The 23,802-nt window shown below is 52.2% G+C and overlaps 2 protein-coding genes across 5 annotated transcripts in view; one reads left to right on the top strand and one right to left on the bottom strand.

Moving 5' to 3' along the window:
• Positions 1-1,305: 1,305 nt before the first annotated feature.
• Positions 1,306-3,620, top strand: MICOS13 (mitochondrial contact site and cristae organizing system subunit 13). The gene is made up of 4 exons (XM_003421690.4): positions 1,306-1,726; positions 2,378-2,555; positions 2,732-2,783; positions 3,376-3,620. The coding sequence occupies exons 1-4, from the start codon at positions 1,698-1,700 to the stop codon at positions 3,483-3,485; spliced, it is 369 nt and encodes a 122-aa protein (XP_003421738.1). The 5' UTR covers positions 1,306-1,697; the 3' UTR covers positions 3,486-3,620.
• Positions 3,621-8,445: 4,825 nt separating this feature from the next.
• Positions 8,446-23,802, bottom strand: part of LOC100677314 (scaffold attachment factor B1) — a 34,321-nt gene continuing 18,964 nt past the window's right edge. For 2 of the 4 annotated variants that reach the window (XM_003421657.4, XM_064280344.1), the window contains 15 exons: positions 22,426-22,948; positions 21,706-21,755; positions 20,802-20,896; positions 18,787-18,936; positions 18,607-18,689; positions 18,092-18,231; positions 17,846-17,934; positions 15,948-16,054; positions 14,713-15,003; positions 14,155-14,292; positions 13,897-13,939; positions 10,084-10,202; positions 9,526-9,632; positions 9,097-9,163; positions 8,446-8,756 (listed from right to left, as the gene is read on the bottom strand). In XM_003421657.4, the coding sequence (XP_003421705.2) occupies positions 8,627-8,756; positions 9,097-9,163; positions 9,526-9,632; positions 10,084-10,202; positions 13,897-13,939; positions 14,155-14,292; positions 14,713-15,003; positions 15,948-16,054; positions 17,846-17,934; positions 18,092-18,231; positions 18,607-18,689; positions 18,787-18,936; positions 20,802-20,896; positions 21,706-21,755; positions 22,426-22,948 (2,132 nt within the window). In that variant the 3' untranslated portion in view covers positions 8,446-8,626. The remainder of the gene's footprint in view (positions 8,757-9,096; positions 9,164-9,525; positions 9,633-10,083; positions 10,203-13,896; positions 13,940-14,154; positions 14,293-14,712; positions 15,004-15,947; positions 16,055-17,845; positions 17,935-18,091; positions 18,232-18,606; positions 18,690-18,786; positions 18,937-20,801; positions 20,897-21,705; positions 21,756-22,425; positions 22,949-23,802) is intronic. The other 2 variants (XM_064280342.1, XM_064280343.1) reach the window with 2 other exon arrangements.

The raw sequence follows: 23,802 nt of genomic DNA, 5'->3' as shown, positions 1-23,802 counted from the left end.
GCTTCTCCTTGGAAACCCTATGGGGGGCAGTTCTACTCTGTTCTATAAAAATATATATATATAGTGTTGCTATAAGTCGGAATCGACTCGATGGCAATGGGTTTTCCCTTTCTAAAAAAACGAAAACCAAACCCACTGCCATTGAATCGATTTCAACTCATAGCAACCCTACAGGATAGAGTAGAACTGCCCCACAGAGTTCCCAAGGAACACCCTGGTGGATTAGAACTGCCAACCTCTTGGTTAGCAGCTGTAGCACTTAACCACTACACCACCAGGGTTTCCAGGCCCTTTGTCGGGTCTCTGTTTCCTTTAACTTTAGCCTTTTGAGCTCCTCCTCAACATTCTGTCATCGCCTGAAATTATCTTCATAATTTGGTACACGTTCACTGTCAAGAGAAATCTACCTGCGGTCTTTCTGCTCCAAACCCTCCCAGGGCTCCCCATTGCCCTTGGACGAGGCCAGGCTCCTCACCTCAGCCAAAGAAGCCCAGCAGGCCTGGCCCCTGCCCACCTCTCCAACATTCTGGCCACTACTCCCATATATGAATCTTTCGGTTCTCAGAAAAGTGAACCCCTCACCCTATTCCAGTTCGCCAGGTACCCCCTTAGCAGTGAATGCACTCCCACCTCTCCCTTCTTCCAGGAAAGTCCATGAAGCCTATCAAACACCCTCCACCCCCCGTCCTCACCACAGAAGCCCATGGGGGAGGTGGGGAGGTGGGAGCGATGGAGGGAGGGATGGATGGATGGATGAAGCAGCCTTAAGGAATGGGGGCACCGGATTCTTGCACAACCGACAGGGTCCTTAACCTCGCCTGTCTAATGTTACTCTCTGGGCAAAGGGGGCGTGCGGTCCACTGCACACCTCCACCTGCGCACTCACCCACTCAGGCCTCAGTTGCCCCCGCCGTCCTGCCCGGCTGGGGTCCCAGCCTGGGAGCCAAAACACGACCCTCCCTCCAGCCTCCCTTTCCCGGCCGCGTTCGCTCGAGCACCCGACCGCTACCAGTCCCGCAGGGCCGTAGTCACGTGACTCCTAACCCATCCCGGAGAGACCAGGCCGTGGGGACTCCGCGCCAGGCGTTGCCGGGGCAACGGCCTCCCGCCCTGCTTCCCCACCCCCGGCTGCGGCCCCGGCCCCGCCCACTAGACTGAGGTTCCACGCCTAATGTGTATCACGTGACTTCGGGCCCGCCTCCGTCGAACTATTCAGCCACCGCGTTGCCGTGACAACCTCCTTCTAGGCGCTCTCCCCTAGGCTTGGGCCCTCAGTACCCCGCGCGGGCGCGGGTGAGTCTCACGAGCCCCAGCATCTCCTTCGTTATTACCCTTAGGCCTCTCCAGACGTCCGATACCTCCCTCCCCTTGCGCTGTCAGGGCGGAGCCGGACTGGACTACATTTCCCAAGAGACTTCGCGGCCAGGCGAGACTTTCGGCGGCTCTGCAGATCTCTGCCGACTACATTTCCCAGCAGCTTTGCGGCATCCCGGAGAGTGAAGACTACACTTCCCACGAGCCCTTCGCGGCGGGACAACAGCCCTTCTCTGGCGTCTTGGAGCCAGGGAGTCTCCGCCTCTGACTCCCGGAGGCCTTTGCGGGTGGCAAGAGAGACTACCCTTCCCAGAGGCTTCTGCGGCGCCGCCGCCGGAAGTGGCGGGCCAGCCGAGTGTCCTTGCGCGCGGAGTGGAGTGACCATGGTGGCCCGCGTGTGGTCGCTAATGAGGTGCGTGAGACCATCGGGCGGGTCCTGGACCCCAGGGAAAGTCCCTTCCTGCGGGCACCACCCCCTCCGGTTTGGTCTAGGCCTTTCTCTTCGCTTCCTGTAGTGTCAGGCCTTCATAGCCCAAATAGGGAAACTGAGGCTAGGCGGGGCGGGCTTGCAGAAGCCGCATAAGCGCCTCCTTTCTACCTCCCAGCGATCTCGAGTGCCCACTGTAGCCGAGATACCTCCGATCCTCAGTTGTCTCTTCTGCAAAACGGGAATACCCAGAGAATCCTTCCACACACGTTTATTTTGGGCGCAGCGTGAGACATGCACGAAACGCTCGGAAACACTTGGAAGGCCCCCTCCCTAGGCTGGCGGTCGGAAGGCCAGGGTCTTAAGTCTTCGCTGTCCACTGCTCTCCGCTGGACGTTGAGTGGCCCACTGTCCGTCTCCGTGCCTCAGTTTGCCAGTTAAATAGAGTTGAGCATTTTTGCTTTGCACACTGTCAGTATTGGGGGGGATCTGTGCTTCCCCTGGCTACACATGTGACACCCTCGACTGTGATCCGCGCCCCCGCCAGGAGAGTCCAACTTCTCCCTGTGTTCATGGACCCCTGAGGGTGGCCTGCCGTGCTCGCTGAGCTTCTGTGGCTCCCTCCTGTTCCCGCAGGTTTCTTATCAAGGGCAGTGTGGCAGGAGGCGCAGTCTACTTGGTGTATGACCAGGACCTACTGGGGCCCAGCGACAAGAGCCAGGCGGCCCTTCGGAAGGCTGAAGAGGTGGTCCCCCCAGCCATGTACCAGTTCAGCCAGTACGTGTGCAAGCAGACGGGCCTGCAGATACCCCAGGTACCCTGGGCTGGAGGAAGGCCAGGGCTGGGGCGGGGGGCGGGGGTCAGCTCTGGAGTCTCCCTGGGTCCCTCCCTGTGCAGACCTGATTCTGAGGCCCATGGTCTTCTCCCTGCATCTGGAGGGGCTGTTGGGCCTTCTCCCCTCACCAACCCCATCTCTTTCTCTCTTCCCAGCTCCCACCCCCTCCGAAGCTTAACTTTTCCTTCCGCGACTCCTGGAATTCAGGTAGGCCCCTGGGGCCTCTTTTTGGAGGGGTAATGGGTTGCCTAGCCTAGCCCCAGGTATGCCTCCACAGGTCTAATGGAGGAGATAGAAGAGGAGATAGAGACTTGACTGGGGCTAAGAGGCTGGCAGGGGGTGGGGGGTGTGTGCATTGCTTGGGTAGAATGGTGATGGAGGATTAGGGTCTGAGCTTGTCATGTGACCTCCCACAAACCAAGGCCCTGACTCTTCCGGCTCCAGGGAAGCACAAAGGTTAAGCTAGCCAAAAGGTCGGCAGGTGGGACCCACCCAGAGGGGCATCAGAAGGAAGGGCTGGTGATCTGCTTCTGAAAGGTCACAGCCTCAAAAACCCATGGAGCAGTTTTACTTTGCACACGTGGGGTTGCCCCAAGTCAATCAACTAGAGGGCAACTAACAACAAGTCCCTCCTCTGCCTCAGTTTCTCCACTTGGAGTAACAGTGCAGGAGGTGGTTCCTCTAAAAGCCTTTTGAACCTATAGTGTCTTGGGGATTGGACCAACTCCCTTGTTTGAAGGGTCTGGGTAGCTGAGTGGGGAGCCTCACCGGGCAGCCGCCCCGGCCCCCTTCTGCACAGGTATCATCACGGTGATGTCAGCACTGTCAGTGGCTCCCTCCAAGGCCTGCCATTACTCCAGGAAGGGCTGGGACTACATCAAGGAGCGCGCCAAGGAGCATTCCAAGTAGTGCTTCGGATGCAGCCCCTGCTCTAGCCAGGATGGGGGCAGGGACACCATGGACCTGAAGACTCCAGTCTGGGACCCCTCTGAGGGCAGCTCACGGCCTTATGGGCCCAATAAAGGACTTCTGAAGTGTTCCCAACCAGCGTGCTGGCCTGGGGCTCCTCGGGCACTGTCTAGGCCCTGGCCTGGGGGAATCCAGGCACACAGCGGACCCTGGCGCTCCGGAGACAGTGCTCGGGGTGCTAGAAAGGCTGAGAAGGTGCTGAGGGCGAGCCCAGGGTCGGGGCTTGGCTCTTGGGGGGCTGAGCTTCAGTGGGGTAGTCCGGGAGCCGGGGCACGGGAATCCATGCCTCCTTCACCCTCCGCCCCAGCTGAGGCTGCCGAATCTTCCCTCCTACTCAGCTGGCTAGTCTACCGCTGCCCACCTTCCAGCCAGCCCTCCTTCCCCTGGCCCCCAGCCCCAGCTTCCACCCTGTCCCTGGCAGCCCTGGACATTTCTGGAGTGGGCAGGTCTAATGGGCACTGCCATTCAGGGGCCGCACCCCCCAGTATCATGTCCCCAGGAAGCCCTCTCTAAGGCCCTGCCTCACGTCCAGGTGTCCCTGCTGGACCTCCAACACTCAGCCCCAGGGCCACCACGGGAAATGTGTTGATGCTGGGACAGAGCCTGTGCTGGGAACCAGAGCCCGAGGCCCCAGACAGACAGGGCAGGGGTGAGCTTGAGGGGAGCAGAGGCCCTGGTCCGGGAGCCCCCACCTGGACTGTAGTCCTCTGTTCCTGAGCCTTCTCCAGGATAGAGTCCACCCAGGCGGTAAGCTAGAGCAGCAGGAGGTGCAGGTGAGGGAGCAGAGGCCAGGGAACCTCCCTGCTGTCTGACCCAGTGCTCGGCTACGCAGGAGAAACCTGTGCTCCTCCTCCCACTCCAGGGAGGAGTGCAGAGGGCAGGGTCCATTGGCCCAGGCGGAAGGCACCCACAGTGACCAGCACACCCCTGGTCTCCAGGAACATAGTCTCTGGGTAGGTCTCCCATGTCTAGTGCACCCTCTGAACACTTGGTGCCAGCTGTCCGGCTCTGCATGCCCCTGGGTATGCTGGGCCTCCAGGCAGGACGAGCAGGTCTAGGGTGAAGGCAAGATGGGTTGGGGCTGGGGAGCAACCTGGTCTTAGGTTCTCAGCCCTGTTGAGGAAGGGCCCCATGCTGGCTATTGTGGCAGCGAGGAGCATGTGGTGGAGGGAGCATGGCCCAGGCTGGCCCCAGGAAGGAGCAGGCTCGTGGACCCATTTTACAGATGAACTGGCAAGCCCAGACTCCAAGCCTGCTCTCCTTTCCCTGGGCATCCACAGACCCTGTGCCAGCCTGGCTCTCACACCCTTTTATCCAAGAGGCGTGTGTACATGGCGCTTGAGACCCCTGGACCCTCAAGGCCCTCCTGTCATGCCATTTACAGAGGGGGAGATAGACCTGGAGAGGGGCAGTGACCTGCCAGGGTGTTCCTGTTAGAAGGGAGGCCCCACCCTGAAGTACACTAATTGTTAATGGCTCAATAGCCACCCGTAGGCAGAGCCTGCTCAGCCCTTCCACCCACCTCACCTCCATCAGCGGCCGTGAGCTGCATTCGGGCCCTGAGTCTGTTCTTGTCTCCCAGTTGCCACACATGGAATTGGTCACAGCCACCACTGCAGCCCAGGTTTGGGGCTCCAGGAGGGCAGAGATGGCCCCTGGTGGGCAGGAAGGGGTTGGCAAAGCACATGTATATACCATGGCCATGTAACCTCACTGGCAGCACGGACCAGGGCAGAGGCTGCTCGTCTTACAGATGAGAAAATTGAGGCCAGAGATGAATGGCAGCCATTTGAGAGCACAGAGGCTGAGTCAGACCAGCCCCAGGTCAGCCTGCAGGGTGCATACAGACACCCCAAGCACTCCCTGGGGACCTAGGTCCTGCCCACTCCTCCTGGGAGGTGCGATTTACCACACTTACTTGACAAAACTGGGCCATACTCATTTGGGCATAGTAACTTTGTATTTAGAGGACAAAATACAGTTCTTTGAGGGCAGGAGTGGGGCTGTGTGTTTCCTAAGGAACGCTGCTCCAAGCCATGACCAGGCCCAGGGACCCACCCGCAGCAGCTCGATGGATCAGCGTGCCCATCAGAAGCCCCCCCCTCACTGCTTTCCTCGGGGGGAGGTGGGTGGGTCTGTGTGTGTCTGTGTGTGTGTGTGGTGGCGGCAGACACTGATGTCTACAGTCATGCCTATAGCCAGGGTCAGACACCAGCCCTCCCGTCATCGGTACAGACCCATCTGTCTGCTCGTGTCCGTCACCAGAGCCAAAGCCGCCGCCTCCGTCTTCTGGCCACCAGGACTGCCCCCTCCAGTTTGTCTCCCAAAGTCCAAGTCTGGTCACGCCACACCCCTGCTCAGAAACATCCTGTGGCTCCCCATTGCCCTCCAGCCGAGCCCAGGCTCCTTAGCAGGGCCCTCCAGGGATCCTGAGACCTGCAGCTCCCGGAACACGGCTCTCCACCTCCAGCCACTGTCCACAACACTCAGGCCCCGTGCCCTGCCCTCTGCTCCTGGTTGGCCCCTGCTCCTGCTCATAGACACTCCCTCCTCCAGGCAGCCTCCCCTCGCCCCTCGTCCCACCCCTGGGCTGAGTCAAGTGCGGCAGGGTTTCTCTACCAGAGCCCAGGTGGTGGAGGTTGGACGCTGAAACCTAGAAGGCAGTTTTCCACCCTGTGAAATGGAGGTAGCCCTGCCTGCCATGGTCCCTCCAACAGTTCTGCTGATTTCCAAACGCTCCCAGGAGGGTGCCTTCCTTTTCTTGGAGGACAACAGGTTTTTGCAACCGAGTAGCTTCACTGGCCCATTTCCTGCCTGTAGATTTCCAGGCGGCCGGCATTCCTTACTTTTGTCCCATCTCCGTGCTTTGCGGTCTAAACTGCTGGGATTTCTGCTGTGGTGGCTGATGGGACCCATCAGTCACAGGCTTAATCTCTTTAACATAAAGATTGTGTAGCCAAGACCTTGGTCAAAGTCCTAGGGCACATTTCCTTAGTTTGTACAACAGAATTTTCCAAATCTTTAGGCTCTGGTTTCATTTCAAACAGTTCGTTTTTAAGTCTACTTCTTTCCTCTTGCATTTCACTGTTAAACAGCAGGGAGAAACCCCGAGCCCCTTTATCTTAGGAATCTCCGCAGCCAGATATACAAGCCCATCACTTCCAAGTTCTGCTTTCCACCAAACATTAGAACGTTAATTCAGACAAGTTCTTTGTCACCTTATAGAGAGGGATGGGTTCAACGACACCCACGCTGCAGGGGACACACATCACCGGCAAATGATCCTTCCCGTTCCTTAAAAAGAACACATCCCCTACCCTGCCCAAAAACAATCAAATTTTGTCCTCTAACCAAAATCGAACCCGTTGCCGTCGAGTCAATACCGACTCATAGGGACCCTGTTGGATAGAGGAGAACGGCCCCCCGTGGGGTTTGCAAGGAGCGCCTCGTGGATTTGAACTGCTGACCTTTCTGGTTAGCAGCCGTAGCACTTAATGGTTATGCCGCCAGTTCCCTTGTCCTCTACAGGTGCTATGAAAGCGTCCAAGTATGACTCAGTTTCAGCAAATAAGTGTGGCAAATGGCAATCTTCAGCTCTCACAACCAGACGGCGCGCAGGGGTCAGGCGTGTTAAGCCCTGAGCACAACAGGGCAACGTGCTTTTAAACATCCATCAACATGTTATTGTTTAAATAAAACATAACTCCCACAAAGTAGGCCACCCAGGGCTTAAGAATGAAGTAGCTAAGCTCCATGTGTTGTCGTCAGGCACCATGGAGTTGATTTTCGAGGCAAAGGGACCCTGTATGAGAGAGCAGAACTGCCCCAGAGGGTTTTTAAAGCTGTCATCTTTATGGGAGCAGATCACCAGGTCTTTCACCCATGGAGCGACTAGGTGGATTTGAACTGCTGACCTTCAGTTAGCAGCCAGGCGCTTAACTGTAGCGCCACATTGTTCTGTGAAGAGATAGAGAGCGTGATCCCATTTTTGTAAATAAAAACCTTCTGTAATCTTGCCGGAAAAAGCCCCCGCCTTTAGCACCTTGTGTCCTTCAATGGTTTTTCAGCATATTTGTACACATACTACACGAAAGTGGTATTAATACATACACGACTAAAAGATACTAAAATACAGGTTAATCACGCAATTAGGATAAAAATCAAAAGGCTCAAAAATGGGTGCACGGTGAAAAATAACCCTTTCTTCCCTGTCACCAAAGCAACCAGGGACTGCAGGTTCCTGAGTCTCCTGCCAGTGGTCTCATGCGGTTGCCGGCCCTGTGTCTTATGGCTGCCCTGTGCCCCAGCTGCCCGGGTCTCCTCATGAGCCAGGTTTCGGGAAGAAAGTAGGCTTCACTTGGTGTCGGTGGCCTCCGGCACTCACTGCTCTTCACAAAGCCCGCAGGAGCCCTGGTGTGGAGGCGGAGTGCGGGCACCATCAGCAGGAGGGACAGCGTAGCCCCAAAGAGGAGGGACAGGGCAGCCAAAATTTGCTCCAGGCCTGGCGCACATGGGCTGGGAAGGCATGCGCCACCTGAAAGTGCTTCTAGAAAATCTAACCATCTTCTTAACCTGCTGTCCTCAGTCCTCCTTCTTGAAGACGGCCAGGTCTCTGGGTGACGCTTTACTCTGGGCCACAAGCCTCAAGCTTGTTGGCTGGCGCTCACCCAGCACACTGCAGAAGAGAGGCCTGGTGATGTACGCTGTGAAGATCACAGCCAAGCAATCCCTAGGGAGCAGTCTACTCTGTCACATGGGGTCGCTAAGAGTCACAATCAGACTCCATGCCTATAGATTTGTTCTTTTTTTTTTTTTTGATTTCTCTAAAGAGCTCATGGTTCAGCAATGTTTTGTATTGAGTTTTAAAGAGGCAGCAATAAAAAGGAGATGGAACTTTAAATAAAGGGTATGTGAACAGAAACACATTTATTACAAAAAACCAAAACAAAAACCCAAATTCACATTTTTTAGCTACAATATGGCAGCAGATAAAAAAAAAAATTATCTTTACACAGTTTAAGAGAACTTCTAACAGAACAGATTCTGGTGGCCACAGGGCAGGGACATAGGGTTGCAAAGCATTAGTAGCGGCGAGTGAAGCGGGCTTCGTTAGGTCTGTTCCCTCGAGTCTGGCCTCCAAATCCTCCTTGCATCCCGCCGCGCGGCATCACGTGGCCCCGGGAGGCTCCACCAGGGGCAAAGCTGCCCCGCCTAGGAATAAATTCAAATTCTTTGTCCGTGAAGCCCTCCCACTGTGCGGGCCACCTGTCCCAAATCGCACATGTTCAATGGGATGGGCCATGCCTGCCCGGGGGGTCAGGTACTCTTCTCGACTCTTGTTCCGCTCTGGAGCAGCGGCATCGGAAGACAGAGGAGCAGTGACACAGGAACGACCACACATCACAGGTAAGGGGAAGGTAGTACTGGTTGGAAAGACTTGACTGATTTTAAACCTTCACCAAGTGAAGCCAACATGCAAAGAAGAGACGGGCAAAGGTGGAGAGGTGAAGCATCAAGGGAAAGAGGACACGCCAGCGACAAAGCACCTTACCCCGACATCCCTCCCCGGCTCATCATGTGGCCTGGCCCAGAGTGGCCAGACATGCTTCTTTCTCCACCTGGAAAACAAGAGAGGCCTTTCACACTGGGCACTGGGGGGCATTTGCAGCTAGCAACACAGACATGGCCCACTCAAATCCCCCGTGTCTCTGCATGCATGCAGCTCCTCAATGACTCTCAGAGCACGGACAGACGGACACTAGGCCTGTGCCAGAGACCCCAGAACGCTCTGCTCATTCACCCACCGAATCATTAACAAGTCCCTGGGAGCAGTGGCTGGATAACACTGAGGGCACTCATGCCGCCCTCTCGAAACTGAAAGACCAGCAGAGGGACAGACCCAAGCAGGTGCTGCCTCCATCTTTCTAGAAGCTTCTCGGGACAGACAAGCACTACTTGGCCGAAAACCTGCGTTTCTTACCTTGCCACCTCTTGTGGTCCCTGTCAATCATGCCTCCCTCGGCACCACCCTGCCAAGCACGGTCATCCTCCAGTCTTCGGCTGTGGTCCCCCCAGTCACGTCTGCCCCTTGAAAGAAAGACATCTCTGATTTGGGCTGCCCCAACACTGAAGGGCTGTTGCCCGCCCTCCTACCCCGTGGGGTCGCAGGGGCCACAGGGAGCATGGAGTGGCCTGCTGCTCCTCTTTCTACACTGGGTCCCTGTGGCACAGGGACGCCACTCTGCTCTGTGTCTCGAGGGAGAAAAGAGGCGCAAAGGGGTGATCTACATGGAATCCCTTGACAGCTCCCAGCCTGCCACACCAAGGAAGAGACCCAAAAGCCTGGACACTCTACACCCCTGCCCATGGCCCTGGCCTGACACCAAGCTCTCTGGGATCCCCAGTAGAGAAGCCCACGGCTGGGTGTGGTTGGGAACATCCTCGTCCTGGATACTGGGTAATCTACTCGACTGACCCTTTCAGCTGACTAAGGGCGAGGTCCAGGGCTGGCCCTGCTGCGTACGGGACGGACACAAACCTGGGAGGGGGAGGCAGACCCCTGCCTTCACTCATCCTCTTGTCAGAGCCATAGCCACCCCACCCGTCGCGGGAGTCCCGGCCATGGCGCTCTGGTCCTCCGTGGCGCTCAGGGTAGTGCTGGGTGTTAAAAAAGCCAGAACAGAAAGCAAGCTTCAGTACCAACACCTGGGTCCCAGGGCCTTTCAGACAACAAGCTAACAAAGATAACGACACCAAGCTCAGGCAAACTCATGCGCAGGCCCAGAGAAAGTGCTGGCAGGCACTCTGCACACCGTCCTTTGAGCAGGTACATCCTGCCCCTCACAGGCCATTTCATCTCATGAGACACACGTGCACCCTCAGAAAGGCCAGTTCCTGGGCTCACGGCCTGGAAGAAAGCAGCACTGCAGAGTGAATGAAAGGAATTACGGCTGAGATTTGCCCTAATGAGAAGGCCAAGACTCCAGGGTACTGAAGGAGTCCCAGTGATGGCACCCTGACCTGATGATGGGGTCCCTTGTGCCATCACCAGCTATCCCGCAGTCCCACCAGAGCAGGAAGGGCCATCACTGAACGCACCATGCTCATTTCAGAGACGACGCACATGAGGAGGCCCCCCAGTATGAACAGGCAGTGCCGGGGGCGAGGGACAGTGCCGAGTGCCAGCAGTCTTCCGTATGCACTGCCTTCCGTAACGTAAAGGTCCACCTGCAAACCTTTACCATATGAACTGGCAACAGTTTTATTTCTTCCTCCACAGCAAAGGAAGTACCGTCACATATAACCCCAACTTCGACCACCAACCCATTGTCCCATTTCTTTATTTCATAAACTTAATAACTATCCACCAGCCATCTCTCTAATGTCCTAATTTGTAAAAAGTCAGTAAGTGATCTTCCTGGGAATCCTCAATGTAAGTAGTAAAAGCTGATAAGGTTACTTTCCTCGAATTTTAATTCTCAGGGGAGAATACGGGTAAGTAAAGGAGCCCTGGGGCACAGTGGTTGAGCACTCAGCAGCTAAACGAAAGGTCAGCAGTTTGAACCCACCAGCAGCTCCGAAGGAGAAGGACCTGGTAATCTGCTCCCATAAAGATTACATCCTAGGAAACCCCATGGGGCAGTCCTTATCTGTCACGTGGGTTGCTGTGAGTTGAAATGGACTGAATGGCACACAACACGGGTAAATAACCAGTTAATGTTACTTAAATATTTAATCAAATTCAGCCTTCCATTCCAACTATTTCTAAGTTAAATAGCCCCAGCACCAAGATTCTCACCCCAAAACGAGGTCCCACATCTTGGTCTTGCTTCGAACAGGACCCAGGACACCTGTCCAATGAGCTGAAGAGCAGTCGCCCTTTGGCCAGCTCTACAATATGCTACCAGTACTAATTTGAAAAAAGGATTAAAAAAAAAACAAAACAAAACAAATCTAAGGCAGGCTATTTGAAATAAAAGCCCACTTCTTTTATGACACTAAGTCCCCCCAGTGTCACAAACAGGTAAGCATTTCGCTACTAACAAAAGGCTGGAGGTTCAAGTCTACTCAGAGCACCTTGGAAGAAAGGCCTGGTGATCTACTTCTGAAAGGTCAGTCACTGAAAATCCTATGGAGCACAGTTCACTTTGACACACATGGGGTCGCCCCAAGTTGTAGCCAGCTAAACTGACTTGACTGTAACTGGTTTGGTTCTTTTTGGTTTTCTTTTAAGGCTGAGGTAAATAACTCCCCAAAGTCTGTTTCTGCTGAGTAGAAGAATTTTCAAGGCCGACATTCATGAAGTGTGGTGAGCTGCCATGGACTCCTTGGGCCTCTTTCACCTTCTTTCCACACGTACAATTTTTACCCTTTGGGTTTTGCCACAAGACCATATTCTAAGTGAGAAGAAACTGAAAAGACTTCTTCTGCTAGTGGGACCTCCTCTGAGGTCTTCTCCATGCTGCCCTGGCCCACGTTTATCATCCCCATAAAGGGGAGAGCTCCTCAAGGGCAGGGGGACAGTGGCTTCCTACACGCTCACGACCAGCGTGAGGCAGGTCCTAGTGCCGCCTGTCTCTCTGGGCTACCGTTTCCAGATACGAGCTTGGACGACTCCCTCAACAGAGTGAGATAAAGGGAGGCTGCCGTTACGAGATGGACAGCACTGTTCCATCCACTGCTGTGGAGTTGGTTCCGACTCACAGCGACCCAACAGGGAACTGGCCCGGAGGGCTTCCAAGGAGTGGCTGGTAGATTCAAACTGCCGACCTTTTGGTTAGCAGCCTGAGCTCTTAACCACTGCACCACCAGGGCTCCAATGTTACAAGATGAACAAGATATGGCACTGTTCCTTCCAGGAGCAAAGTCGCAGCTGTCACAGGTGTAACAGGATCTTCATAAACGGATTTCTAAAATAATAATCCTATAATCTGTCAAGCTTGCTGATTCTTTAAAAAAAAAATTATGGCTCCCTACTTTAGACGGTGTTATTTAATTTGGGGTTAAGAAGAAATTTAAGAATCAAACAACGAGCTTTTGTTAATTGCCAATGGCTTAAGGTACAAGCCTGGGCAGAGCTAAAAAAAAAAAAAAAAAAGAAGTCGGACTTAGTAAGACCTAGTTCTTCAACTAAAAGCCCACTTCTCTCTTCCTGCAGGGTTTTAAAATTTAACCAGTGGTTTCTGTCCAGCCAACTCATGACCAGGCCCTGGTGCTCCCGGCTGGCTTCTTCTTTTCCGTGACTACTTTCCTGATGGTCAGGCATCACCACCTGCCATTTTGGGGCAGTGCTGACGACTTGTTTATGACTGTGTATGTGGAAAAAACCAAACTTCCTTTCTATTTCAAGACAGCATTATCTAGTAAGTTTGCATTTTGTTCCAAGCACTTTTCATAAGCACACAACCCCCGATAAATGACACCAAAAAAAGAAAAAAAATCCAAACCCGTTCCCGCTGAATTGATTCCAACTCATAACGACCCGAGAGCAGAACTGCCCCATCAGGTTTCTGAGAAATGTCTGGAGGAGTTGAACTGACCATTTGGTTAGCAGCCAGTAACACTTAGCCACTAGGCCACCAGGGCTCAAATAGTTACCTTTATCTTATAGCTGGAGAAACAGGCTCACCAGGAGGCACGGTGCCAGGATTGGAGCCCTGGGCAAGGACCCACTTACAGGGACAGCAACTCTGCCGTAACAATGACCTGACCACCACCTGCCCTCCTTCTTCCCAATTTTTCAAGCAAACCCACTAGAGATCCAAGGCGCTTTGGGAAAACCCTCAATCTAAATGTATGCCATGAGAAGAGAATTCCGCATTCTGATACGTCAACTCTGCAGCGAGAAGGGGCATGGGCCAGAGAGGAGCTGTTCCAAGGCCAACCCAGGCTCCGGGGTGACCAAGTGTGCCCTTATTTTCAATGCCCCAATTGCACACAGGGAAGGGCCCCGGGACACACACGAAGTGGCCACTAGCCTACCACTGGCTTCCGGGGGGGGACTTGAAGCACAGGACTCCACAATATGGAGACACTGTAATTACCTTGGCTATCTGGGATCACAGTGGGCACTTCCCAAGAGAGCCAGGTAAACTCACCAGAATGCTCTCTATCACCTCAGTGCCAGTGCAGTTAGTTACTAAGGCATACAGAACCTTTGGGTCCAGGCCAAAAGAGGCTTCTGCTTTGATGGACAACCAAGATGCAATATAAATAACCTAAATTCTCGTCTCACAAGCATTTTTCTCCAAAGACTCAAAAGGGAGGCAATCAAAGGGAAGGAGAAAAGGCACGCAGAAGGACAAAAAATCAATTCTACAAGGTGTGGCTACGACTGTAGCCTTTGACTTACCTGTCCTTCTCTTTCTCCCATCATTGACCTTGAACCTTCTCTCCTGAAACAGGTCATTTAAAGTCAGACATAAGGCAAGGAAAAGGCTTGTGATACAGGCAGGTAGATTGGACCCCAAAATGAAAACCACCATTCCCAAATGGAACACCTGCTTCAGCTCTCAGGGCCCAAAAATGCCACGCTGAGCTGGAAGTCATTCAGAACAAACCAGGGAAAGGCACTGGCCTCCGCAGACAGGGCTGCTGGGGGCTGACTGACCTGTCCACCGAGTGGTCAGGGTAGCGGCCACGGTCCCGGTGGTCGAAGTCATGGAAGCGCTCCTGGCGGCTAAAGTCAGAATGATAGCGGTCATCCAGGGCAGCCCGCTTGGCTTCTGGCCAATAGGCATCGTCTCGCCTGTGAGGGGTACACATGTATTTTAAAGAAAGAGACAAGGACGTTTCTCCCCCGCAGATACATCACATTTGTAGCAGCTGGTGAACTAACCCCCAAATTGTCACTGGCTCTAAGCGCTTCACAGAATGAAAAGGGGACTGACGTGAATTACATTTACCAAGAGAGAATATGCTTTGCTGTATAAGCCACAAGAGGCTGCGAAAGAGGATATGTGACTTGCTCTGGTCCCGGTGATATAACAATTCAATGTTCTACTTTATCTTCCCTGCCACCCCTCCTACCCCCTAACAGGAGAGCAGGTCAGTGAAGCAGCAGCTCATGTGCACACCTGGCTCTTAGATAACAAACTTCGTGCTTTCAGGACTGGGGTCTGGAAGACACGGGCCACCTGGGGGCCACTGCTAGGAGCGGCTCACTCACCGGCCGTCCACGTCGTAGGGCCGTCGCCCCCCGGGCCGCCGCTCCTGCTCATAGCGCAGCTCCTGCTGGCGCCGCAGCTCCTCACGCTCACGGTGGATGCGCTCCTGCTCCTTGCGGCGCTCATGCTCCACGTGCATGCGCTCCCGCTCCAGCCGCTCTCGCTCCCAGCGCTCGCGCTCCAGACGCTGCCGCTGGAAGGCCAGCTTCTCGCGGGCGATCTCCAGCCGCTCGCGCTCCTCCCGCTCCCACTGGGCCTGCATGCGCTGCTCCCGCTCACTGCGCTCGCGCACCCTGCGAGACAAGGGCAGCAGCTGGAGGCAGTCCCGCGGCAGCAGTGCCAGTGGGGGGCACCCAGCTGGGTGGACAGAAGCCATGTCAGGGGCCTGGGCCCTGGCTCCCACCCCCCAGAGCACTGGTGACACACAGACCCTTGGCCGGGCCTCCACCTAAGGAACCACACACCCCAGGGCTATCACATGAACTGGGCCTCATTCCCCAAACTTCCTTCTCAAAGTCAACATCTGAGTTTGTGAAATACACAATTAAAAATAGGGAACAGGACATTAATTTTTATCACAGTTAAGTCTGAATTAACATTTTTCTTCTTGAACCACAAACTGTCAATTAATCGTTGTGAAATGGAGCCCACCCGTGCTGCTGAGTCAACGCTGACTCAGTAGCGACCCTAGAGCAGAGGAGAACTGCCCCACAGGGTTTCCTAGGCTGTAACCTTTGCAGGAGCAGACTGCCACGGAGCGGCTGGTGGGTTCCTGACCTTTTGATTAGCAGCCAAGCGCTTAACCACTGCGACCAGGGCTCCTTGAGACAAGGCTAGTGCACTAGAATTGGAATCTTCTAACGATGCTTGTAACTCGGGTAAATACACCACCAAGTGAAGGCCCGCAGCAGCTGAGTGTGGGGAAGGGCAAGCCACAAGTAGGGGGCTGCTGCCTGCATTTACTGGTAAAATCCCAAACTTTGGTGCATTTCTTCCAATCTTTACCCTTTGTCTCTGTCTATGGAACAGAGAACACAGCTGCCAGTTTGTCTGCCTTTGATTTGTTGCCTATACGTTCACAGATGTGTATTTGTACCAGCAAAAACGTATGACCTTGCCCTGTTTTATGTGTCTGTGCATTCTGGACAAAATCGGCTGAAAACAGTATTCCCTGCACAGAGGGCACGGTTACAGCCAGAGTCGAGGGAAATCATCAAACCCGTGGACCCCGACTCACCTACGGGACTCTGAGTCTCTTGACTTCCGAGGCTCTTTGACTTTATCAAAAGACACAACAGACCGCTTCTCTCGGCTGGCTGATTTGCGATCCTGGCTCTTGGAAGCCTAGTTCATCAGAAGACATTAAAAAGTTAAGGCTGAAATAGGAAACAACAAATCAAAGCAAACTAACTGCCATGAAGTCAATTCCGACTTAGGGCAACCCTGTAGAACTGCGCTCCATAGGGTTTTCAAGGCTGTGATCTTTTCAGTAGCAGAATGCCAGGCCTTTCTTCCAAAGAAACTCTGGGTGGGCTTGAACCACCAACCATTCAGTTACTAGTAACTGACTGTGCCACCCAGGGACTCCAGAAATAAGACAATGTATGTCCACGTCTGGGTATCGAACGGGAAGATCCTAGATGGTGATTAACTTCTAAAAAACCATCAAATGAGATGCTTACTGAGAGCTTATCTCTCAAGAAACTTCGTTTTGTTTATCATAATTGAAAGTCACAGAGCTCCAGCACTTGGTGCTACAATACAATCCAGTGAGTACATTCAACAGGGACAGAACAGATATGAAAATTCTCCCTAAGACTTTTTATAAGAACACAAGTTTTTTCAAAAACATCTTCCACACTTTACCTTTAGATAATTTTTGCATGATAACATCACCAACATCCAAAATCAACTCCTTACTTTTTGTTCTTTTCCTTCACAATTAAACATGCAGCAAGTGCCTGACCAAGGCCACTCTGGGCACATCTGACAATTTCTTTGCATCCCAACTACATTAAGTCTATAAGATTGACCCATCTCAGCCCTGGCAACTGCACTTTTATTTGTCCATTTTCCAATCACATTTTATAAAACAAGGATAAAGTGCTACAACACATTGAAACATTTGCACGAGCACAGCAAACCTGAGGCTGCTACTTCTAGGAGGGCTTGCTGGCAAGGCTGGCCCAGGGCTGGGATGTGTCCGGGAACGTTGGCTCTCGGCGAGTTACTAGGCACTACTAAGGGTGGCTCCCTTTGCCTCGACTGTGTGGAATACCTACTTTCCTTCTGCGACTTGGGAGTTTTGCCAGGTAGGGGGTGTCCACGTGACCAGACCCCAGAAAAAACCCCAGGGTGCCATCTCTAACCGTGTCCCTGGGAAGAAATTCTGTGCACACGCTGCATCATCTTCATTGCTGCGTGACGCTCAGAGGGAGGAGAGCACACAGGGAAGCCTGCGAATGAGTGCCCCCAAACCTGCACGCACACCCTCACTGCGCTCTCAGCCATGCGCACAGCTCTGTGTTCCATCCTGTGAGTCCTTCTAGAGGCACGTCTAACATGGGTTGGTCTTGGGGGCTCCTGACCCACATCTATTGGTATATTATAAGGTTGTTAAAAGTTAAACTTAGGAAAATCAACCACTGCCCATGTGCAAGGACCTGTGGAAGACAGTGAGGAGGCGGTCTGTAAGGACATAGTGTGGTACTGGGCAAGGTGGGGACCTGGCTTAGGGCACAGACTGGACAGGCTGGCTGGGGTCACCTATGTGGGCCAGGCTTAGGAAGGAACGATGGAGAGCTGCTGGAATTTTCTGGGCAAGTAATGAAAAGAACATAGCAGGATGCATTGCTATGAACTGTCAACCACTCCCGTACTTTGATTTTAAAAATCAGCTTAAGAAAACAAAAAGAAGCAATTACTAGCAAAGTATGAAAGAAAAGCTTTAAAACTTTCTCATTTTTTTTTTAAGGTTCCAGATTTCTACATTTCTGAAAGTATAGAAAGCATTTCTCAAATTAAGCTCAAGAACGCCCTAAAATGTGCACGGGAATGTAAAGGAAAGAACTGTAAAATGTACAATGAAAGAAAAAAAAAAGCTGAAGTCCCTGAGTTAGGAAAATCAACACTCACCCTCTCTTTGGATCCAGATGTCTTCACACTAATGACAGGCACACCTTTAGATTTATCCATGACTACAGTCCGCTCAGTTCCGCGACTTCCTACAGGAAGAAGAGTCACTCTAAAGTAAGACGCGATTAACACCCAAGGGGAGGACTGTACAGAAAATCGTCTAGTTTGTTTTGCCAACTGATCACGGGCCTTCAACAAAGCACACGGCTAGGAACAGACGCGTGTGCCCATCAGTTGGTTGGCTACCTGACTTTGTGGTTCGAGATCGCTCTGAGGGGCTGGATTTCTGACCATCTGGATCTTTACCCTTTTCTCCACTTCCGTCTTCACTCTTTTTGGCATCGTCTTTCCTGTCGGCTTTATCGTCCCTCTTAAGGTGTGCAGATCTGCAGAGAGCACCAGAACACAGAGGTCTGTCAGAAAAGGAACTAAGGGGACAAGCTGGCCAAGACTGGACTCTGGAACTGAGTACTAAGTGACAAGGCAGCAGCCTCACTGGCATCAGCAGGGATAAGAAAGCACCACAATGACCCAGCCCAAATGCCTGAGTGGCCCTAGAAGAAGGACTGCAGGAAAGAAACCATCTCTAACGACAGATGGCCAAAGCCTCCAATAGCATGTGAAAGAGTCAAGGCAGAGAGGCACGGCCTGCACTTGCTTCCCCATCTACGGAACACCTGACTGAAGTCAGTATCAAATGAAGCAAAGGATGACCTCGGCCACAAGCTCCCACCCTTGGGCTCCACTGGAAAGTGCAGTACCTGTCACTGTTGCTCGACTTGTCCTTTTTCCCCTCACTCTCTCTCTTATCAGAGGTCTTCTTCCCAGCAGGTTCATTTTTTGCCTGAAATCACATTGATGGGGAAAACGAGAGAATCACATGGAAGTATTACCTAATTTCCTGGTGCTGGTAACACCCCAGGAAGAAAATGGCCACCTACTTTTTCCACTGAGATCATCCTCCCGTGGAGCTCTGTTTTGTGCAGGTGGTTGATGCATTTTGTGGCCTCTTCCGCTGTGGACATGGTGACAAAACCGTAACAGCGAGCTCCAGGACTCCGGGCATTTGTCACAACCTTGGCACCCACCACCTCAAAGAAAGCAAAGCAGTGTGGCTCAGAGACACCAAGCAGACACAGCCCCTGAAACCCAAAACTCAACACACAGGGCACTGAGGTTGAGGGATGAGGGCTGGCAAGGAAATCCTGCCACCAGGGCCACCAACGGGCAGATACGGACTGGAGAGAGAGTGCCACTGCCTCATGGCTGCTATCTTTTCGGGCTCAAGGGCTCTCCTTCCACTTCCTAGTAACCACGCAGGACTCCAGGTTACTCTAAGGGGCCAGGACAGCAGTGTGGAGCAGTGGCAAGGAATGCGGAATGGAAAGCAAAGTTCGATCAGCATTTAAAAAAAAAACCTATAAAAAAGTGATACAAAACAAACAGCCACGCTATGTGAGCAGTAACTACCAAGGCTCATCTCCAGATAGAGGTGGATTATCAGGACAGGTCCGTAAATAGATCCCTGGAGGAAAGAATCCACTGGACTATATTAATAACAAAATTCAACAAGATGTCTCAAGCATGACAGGTACTTACTCTCCATGCTGCTTAATTTAATTTGCTCACCAAGTCCAGTAAGTAGAAAGCAGGACGTGCCTTTCCTGGGAGGAGGCCCATGGCTCAAGAGAAGGCCTGCCACAAGCAGTGGCGCAGCCAATGCAGTGCTCATCACGTTGCACTGAGGCTTAGGCCCAAAGAAGGGTTTTGGAGTGGCCTGCCCTGCCACGTAAGCCTCGTGAAGCCTGCACTCTTCCCCAACACCCTTCCTGTTCCTGAGAGCTGGCCTCGGCACTAGGGCCCTCGGGAGAATCAGGAAAGGGCTCTGGCTGTAGAGGCAGGGTGAGGATACCCCCAGCCACCCACCCTGTTTTAGGAGAAGCCCAGGCAGGCGGTCAGTCATTTCTACAATCACATTATACGGAGTTCTCTCTTAGTGGCTTTCAAACATCGATATCCAGGTAAATACTGCTGGTTTTCTCTATTATGATTTCACTGAACCTGTGCTATGAGCAAGGGCCTGTGCTAAGTGCTCCTACTTCAGCATCCCCCAAAAGTGGACTAAGACAAGGAGCCCTGGATCTAGTTTATTTGGGAAGGAATCCCAGTGAGCGCAAGGGAAGGAGGAAAGGAAGAGACAGGAGGAAAACCAATCCAGGTGCCTTTAGAGCAGACGACTGCTGCGGGCACCTGGGAGGGGGAGGCTGGGGTATCGTCCATCAACTACCACCCCTCACCGGCTGGGAAAGAAAGGGAGGCAGGTGGTCAAGAGGGAAACAAGAGAACTGCCCCAACTATGGGAGAAGACAGGTGGGAGGAGGGGCTGTGGGGCTCTAGAGCTCTGCTATAGCTACCCACATGCCCTTCATGGATCCCTACTCCCTCCAGACAGCAACTCTGAGAAGCCCCAGGTTCAGAGAGAAAGTTTAGATGATGTGAGTGACATGAGGGAGTGGCTGATCAGGTTCTGTAGCTGCCCAGAGCACTCTGAGCCTCCCTGCTCTCAGCCACTACGCTGCCACGCCACTCAGGTTCTTCCTCTGTGACCAGCATGTCTCCCGACAGTGCTGACCAGTCCCCACTGCTCTCCTGCACTCTGCCACTCCTCCACCCTCCCTGGGTGCTAAGTCCTAGAGACCCAGAAACATCCATGAAGCTATCAAAAGTAAGTGGTGGCTTGGGGGCTGCGCAGGCATGTAGAGAGGGGAGAAATGCAAAGCCCCAGCTCTGGAGCTTACACGCATGCCTCTGGCCATCAACAGACATGTGCTTAAAGAAGGGCACGCTGTCATTCAAAGAACTCATTCCAGAAGGGGACGACCACTTGCATGTAAAGGGTGTTAGTGATACAGGCTTAACAGTAACTCCTCCTGCAAAAAACCCCTGGCTGTCTTACCTTTCCATATTTGCTGAAAAGATTCTTCAAATCAGTAGCTCTGGTGGTAGAAGAAAGTCCGCTAACCCAGAAATTTCTACCACAACTGCTACGACCTAATGCAAAAGAAAGTTTTGGTCAACAACATAGCAGCCTCAAGATCCTGAGCCTCTCAGGTCCATTCCCCGCCAGACACACTGCCCACTCGTCCCCAGATGCCAGCAGCACCTGAAGCTACGCGGGGCTGAGGCAGGACCACAGCTCTCACGCGACCTCTGAAGGTGCGCCCCCAGGCCCAACAGAACACTGGAAATGCCAGTTACAGTGGTGAGCCAGGGGCTTTTCGGACCACCTGAGGCGTCCTCAGCAAGTTACCCAAGGGGCACCGCACTACCACGTGCCAGGCTGCTGTTCCACAGTGAGCAGATGCCTGCTTTGTCTGTCTGTAGCCTGCGCCTCTGCCTCTGCCCCACATTTTTATTGCTTTTAGAACCCTGATTAAGAAGGAATTTTGACCAGAAAAATGATTCTCAATTAGTTACTTTAATTAAAGGTTAAGGTGTTAATAAATACAATATACCAGATACCCCGAAACATCTGAAACTAGAAGCATTTTTCCATCAAATGCCATTGTCACTCAGGCTGAGGAATTTGCACATAAGTGTCGCTCAGCATGAAGGAAATCGAAGCCCTCCACCAAAAGCAAGTTTCTGTAGCCAATCGATACAGTGTAACTCTCAGGCACCAGCTTGTTCCTACAATCTGCAATCTGCTGGGTTAACCACAGAGACCGAGAAAGACTTCATCAAAGACCCAAGGGGAACATCTAGGTAAGAAATGCTGTTTGCTATGAACAGGAATCCCACAGCCCACCACATCCAAGGACAAGCATGCTTTGAGGGACTGGGGCCTTTTTGGGACCTACCCTTTTCCTCCTTGGAAAGCCGTTTTGTATCCGAGTCATCTTCGCCAGAACTAGAGACAAAACATAATGTCACTCCAGAAGGAAGACGCATAGAGAAAACCAAACTCAAAACTCTAAAATATGTGCTAAGGTTATATGAGACCAAAAACCAAACTCATTGTTGTCGAGTCAAATTCTGACTCACAGCAACCCTACAGAACAGAGTAGAACTGCCCTACAGGGTTTCCAAGGCTGTCATCTTTTTACGGAAGCAGACTGCCACATCTTTCTCCCGTGGAGCAGCTGGTGGGTTCAACCTGCCGACCTTTTGGTTAGCAGGTGAGTGCTTAACCACTGTGCCACCAGAGCTCCTTTGAGGTTGCGCAACTACTGAAATTTAGTTCTGGAAAAAAAATAAATGATACCCAGACAAACTTGTACTGGAAATCTGACCTAACCATAAGATTTCAGACCCATAGGAGGTAAATTAATTCTGCTGGGCTAAAGATAATTAGGAAGAATTAAAGAAAACAACCATGAGAGGTTGAGAAAAGAAAAAAAAAAAAAAAAAAAGATTATGTAATCAGCTTAAAATACACAAAGGGAAATCAAACATTCTTTAGAAGTTAACTACAGCTGCATCAGTCTGGCTGGCCAATTGCAGAAAAACAGCTTATGTGTGTCATTAAACGATCAATGAAAAGGAGATAGCGTCTGGTCTAAAACTGAGAAAAAACAAACCTCATTTTCTGATCAGCGCCCTCACTGGTTGAGGACTCTTTAGGAGCCGGAGGGACTTCATTACAAGCTTCAAAATCAAACTTCTTCACGTCTTCTTTGCTATCTCTGGGCTCAGGGCTTGAGGCTTCCCGGGGGGGCGCTTCTGCCACCTCCTCGCTAGAGGCGTCCGCGTCCTCTGCGGCTCTACTACTCTGCTCAACTGGCTTCTCTAGCCCTACAGGCTCACAGTCCGTCCTCTCGCCATCGCCTGTCTGCTCCACGGGCTCCCTTTTCACTACCGCTAACAGGGTGTCTGCCTTGCTCCACTGAGCGTGTGTTGACTCGCTGGCCAAATCTAAATCACCCTCCTCCTGCTCCTCCTCCGGGTGAGCGCTGTCAAAAAGGTCCTCTTCTTCCGCGAGCTTTCTGTCTGGCCCCACGCTACTTGTTTCCTGTGCCAATGGCTGCTCCAGCTCGGGACCTTCTTCTTTTCCTGGCTCAGATTTACAAGTTTCCCCCAAAATGTCGAGTATTTTCTCATTTTCTACGGATTTAACAGGAATAGAATGGCACAAGGTTTAATGACCAGGGAAATAAAGCAATCACAAATGCGGAACTGGCACGGCTGCCACACTAACATGAAGAGAAGGGCTAGCTACACAGAGATTGGAAAACCCGAGGGTACACAACGTTACCTGCTCCGACTACCTGCACGCCAACCGACTACTGCATTAAGCCTCTACGCTACAGGGAAGAGACAAGCATCCCAGAGATTTAACCCCCAAAACCTTCTGGCTGATTCTTGACAGTCTTCATTCTGTCGTCGTTTATATATGACTCTTCCAAATTTAGCTTCCAAAGTCCAAGGTGCTTAACTGAATGAATCGCCATTCACTGAACAGCTCAATTTCCAAATTTCTTTCAATTTCTTTTAACAGAACAGTCCAATAGGAAAACCAGAATATCTTCCAGCGGAGCTCTGAGATATTTGTAGTCCAGAAAGTGAATAGTATTTGTTTGGAATTCTCATGAAGAAACTCTTTCCTCTTCGGGAATCCAGTTATGTCTCAATGTTTTAAAATGGATCTCCCTACAACTACCTACACTGCCTGAACGAAAAACCATGAAATTAAGCTACTGCCCAATATCACAAGATCTGTTTTGTGGGATGCAGAGGTATTAGCTCGAGAGGCACGCAAAGTGTTTCTATATTCATTTAAATGCTGTTTATGTTTAAAAAGTTGTGAGAAGTTTCATCTCATTCACACGTTTTGCAAAACGAGCAGTCGGCCACTTTAACAGATCTGGTGATAACGGCTGGGTTTCCAATCTCTATGATCCTGGTATGCTCTGGATTGTAAACCTTTAGAACAACGTATACTACGTACGGCAACTTTT

The sequence above is a fragment of the Loxodonta africana genome, chromosome 3 (genome assembly GCF_030014295.1).
Source record: "Loxodonta africana isolate mLoxAfr1 chromosome 3, mLoxAfr1.hap2, whole genome shotgun sequence".
NCBI classification, from domain to species: Eukaryota; Metazoa; Chordata; class Mammalia; order Proboscidea; family Elephantidae; genus Loxodonta; species Loxodonta africana.
Note: the sequence above shows the minus strand (reverse complement) of the source record. Positions and strands in the feature narration are given on the sequence as shown.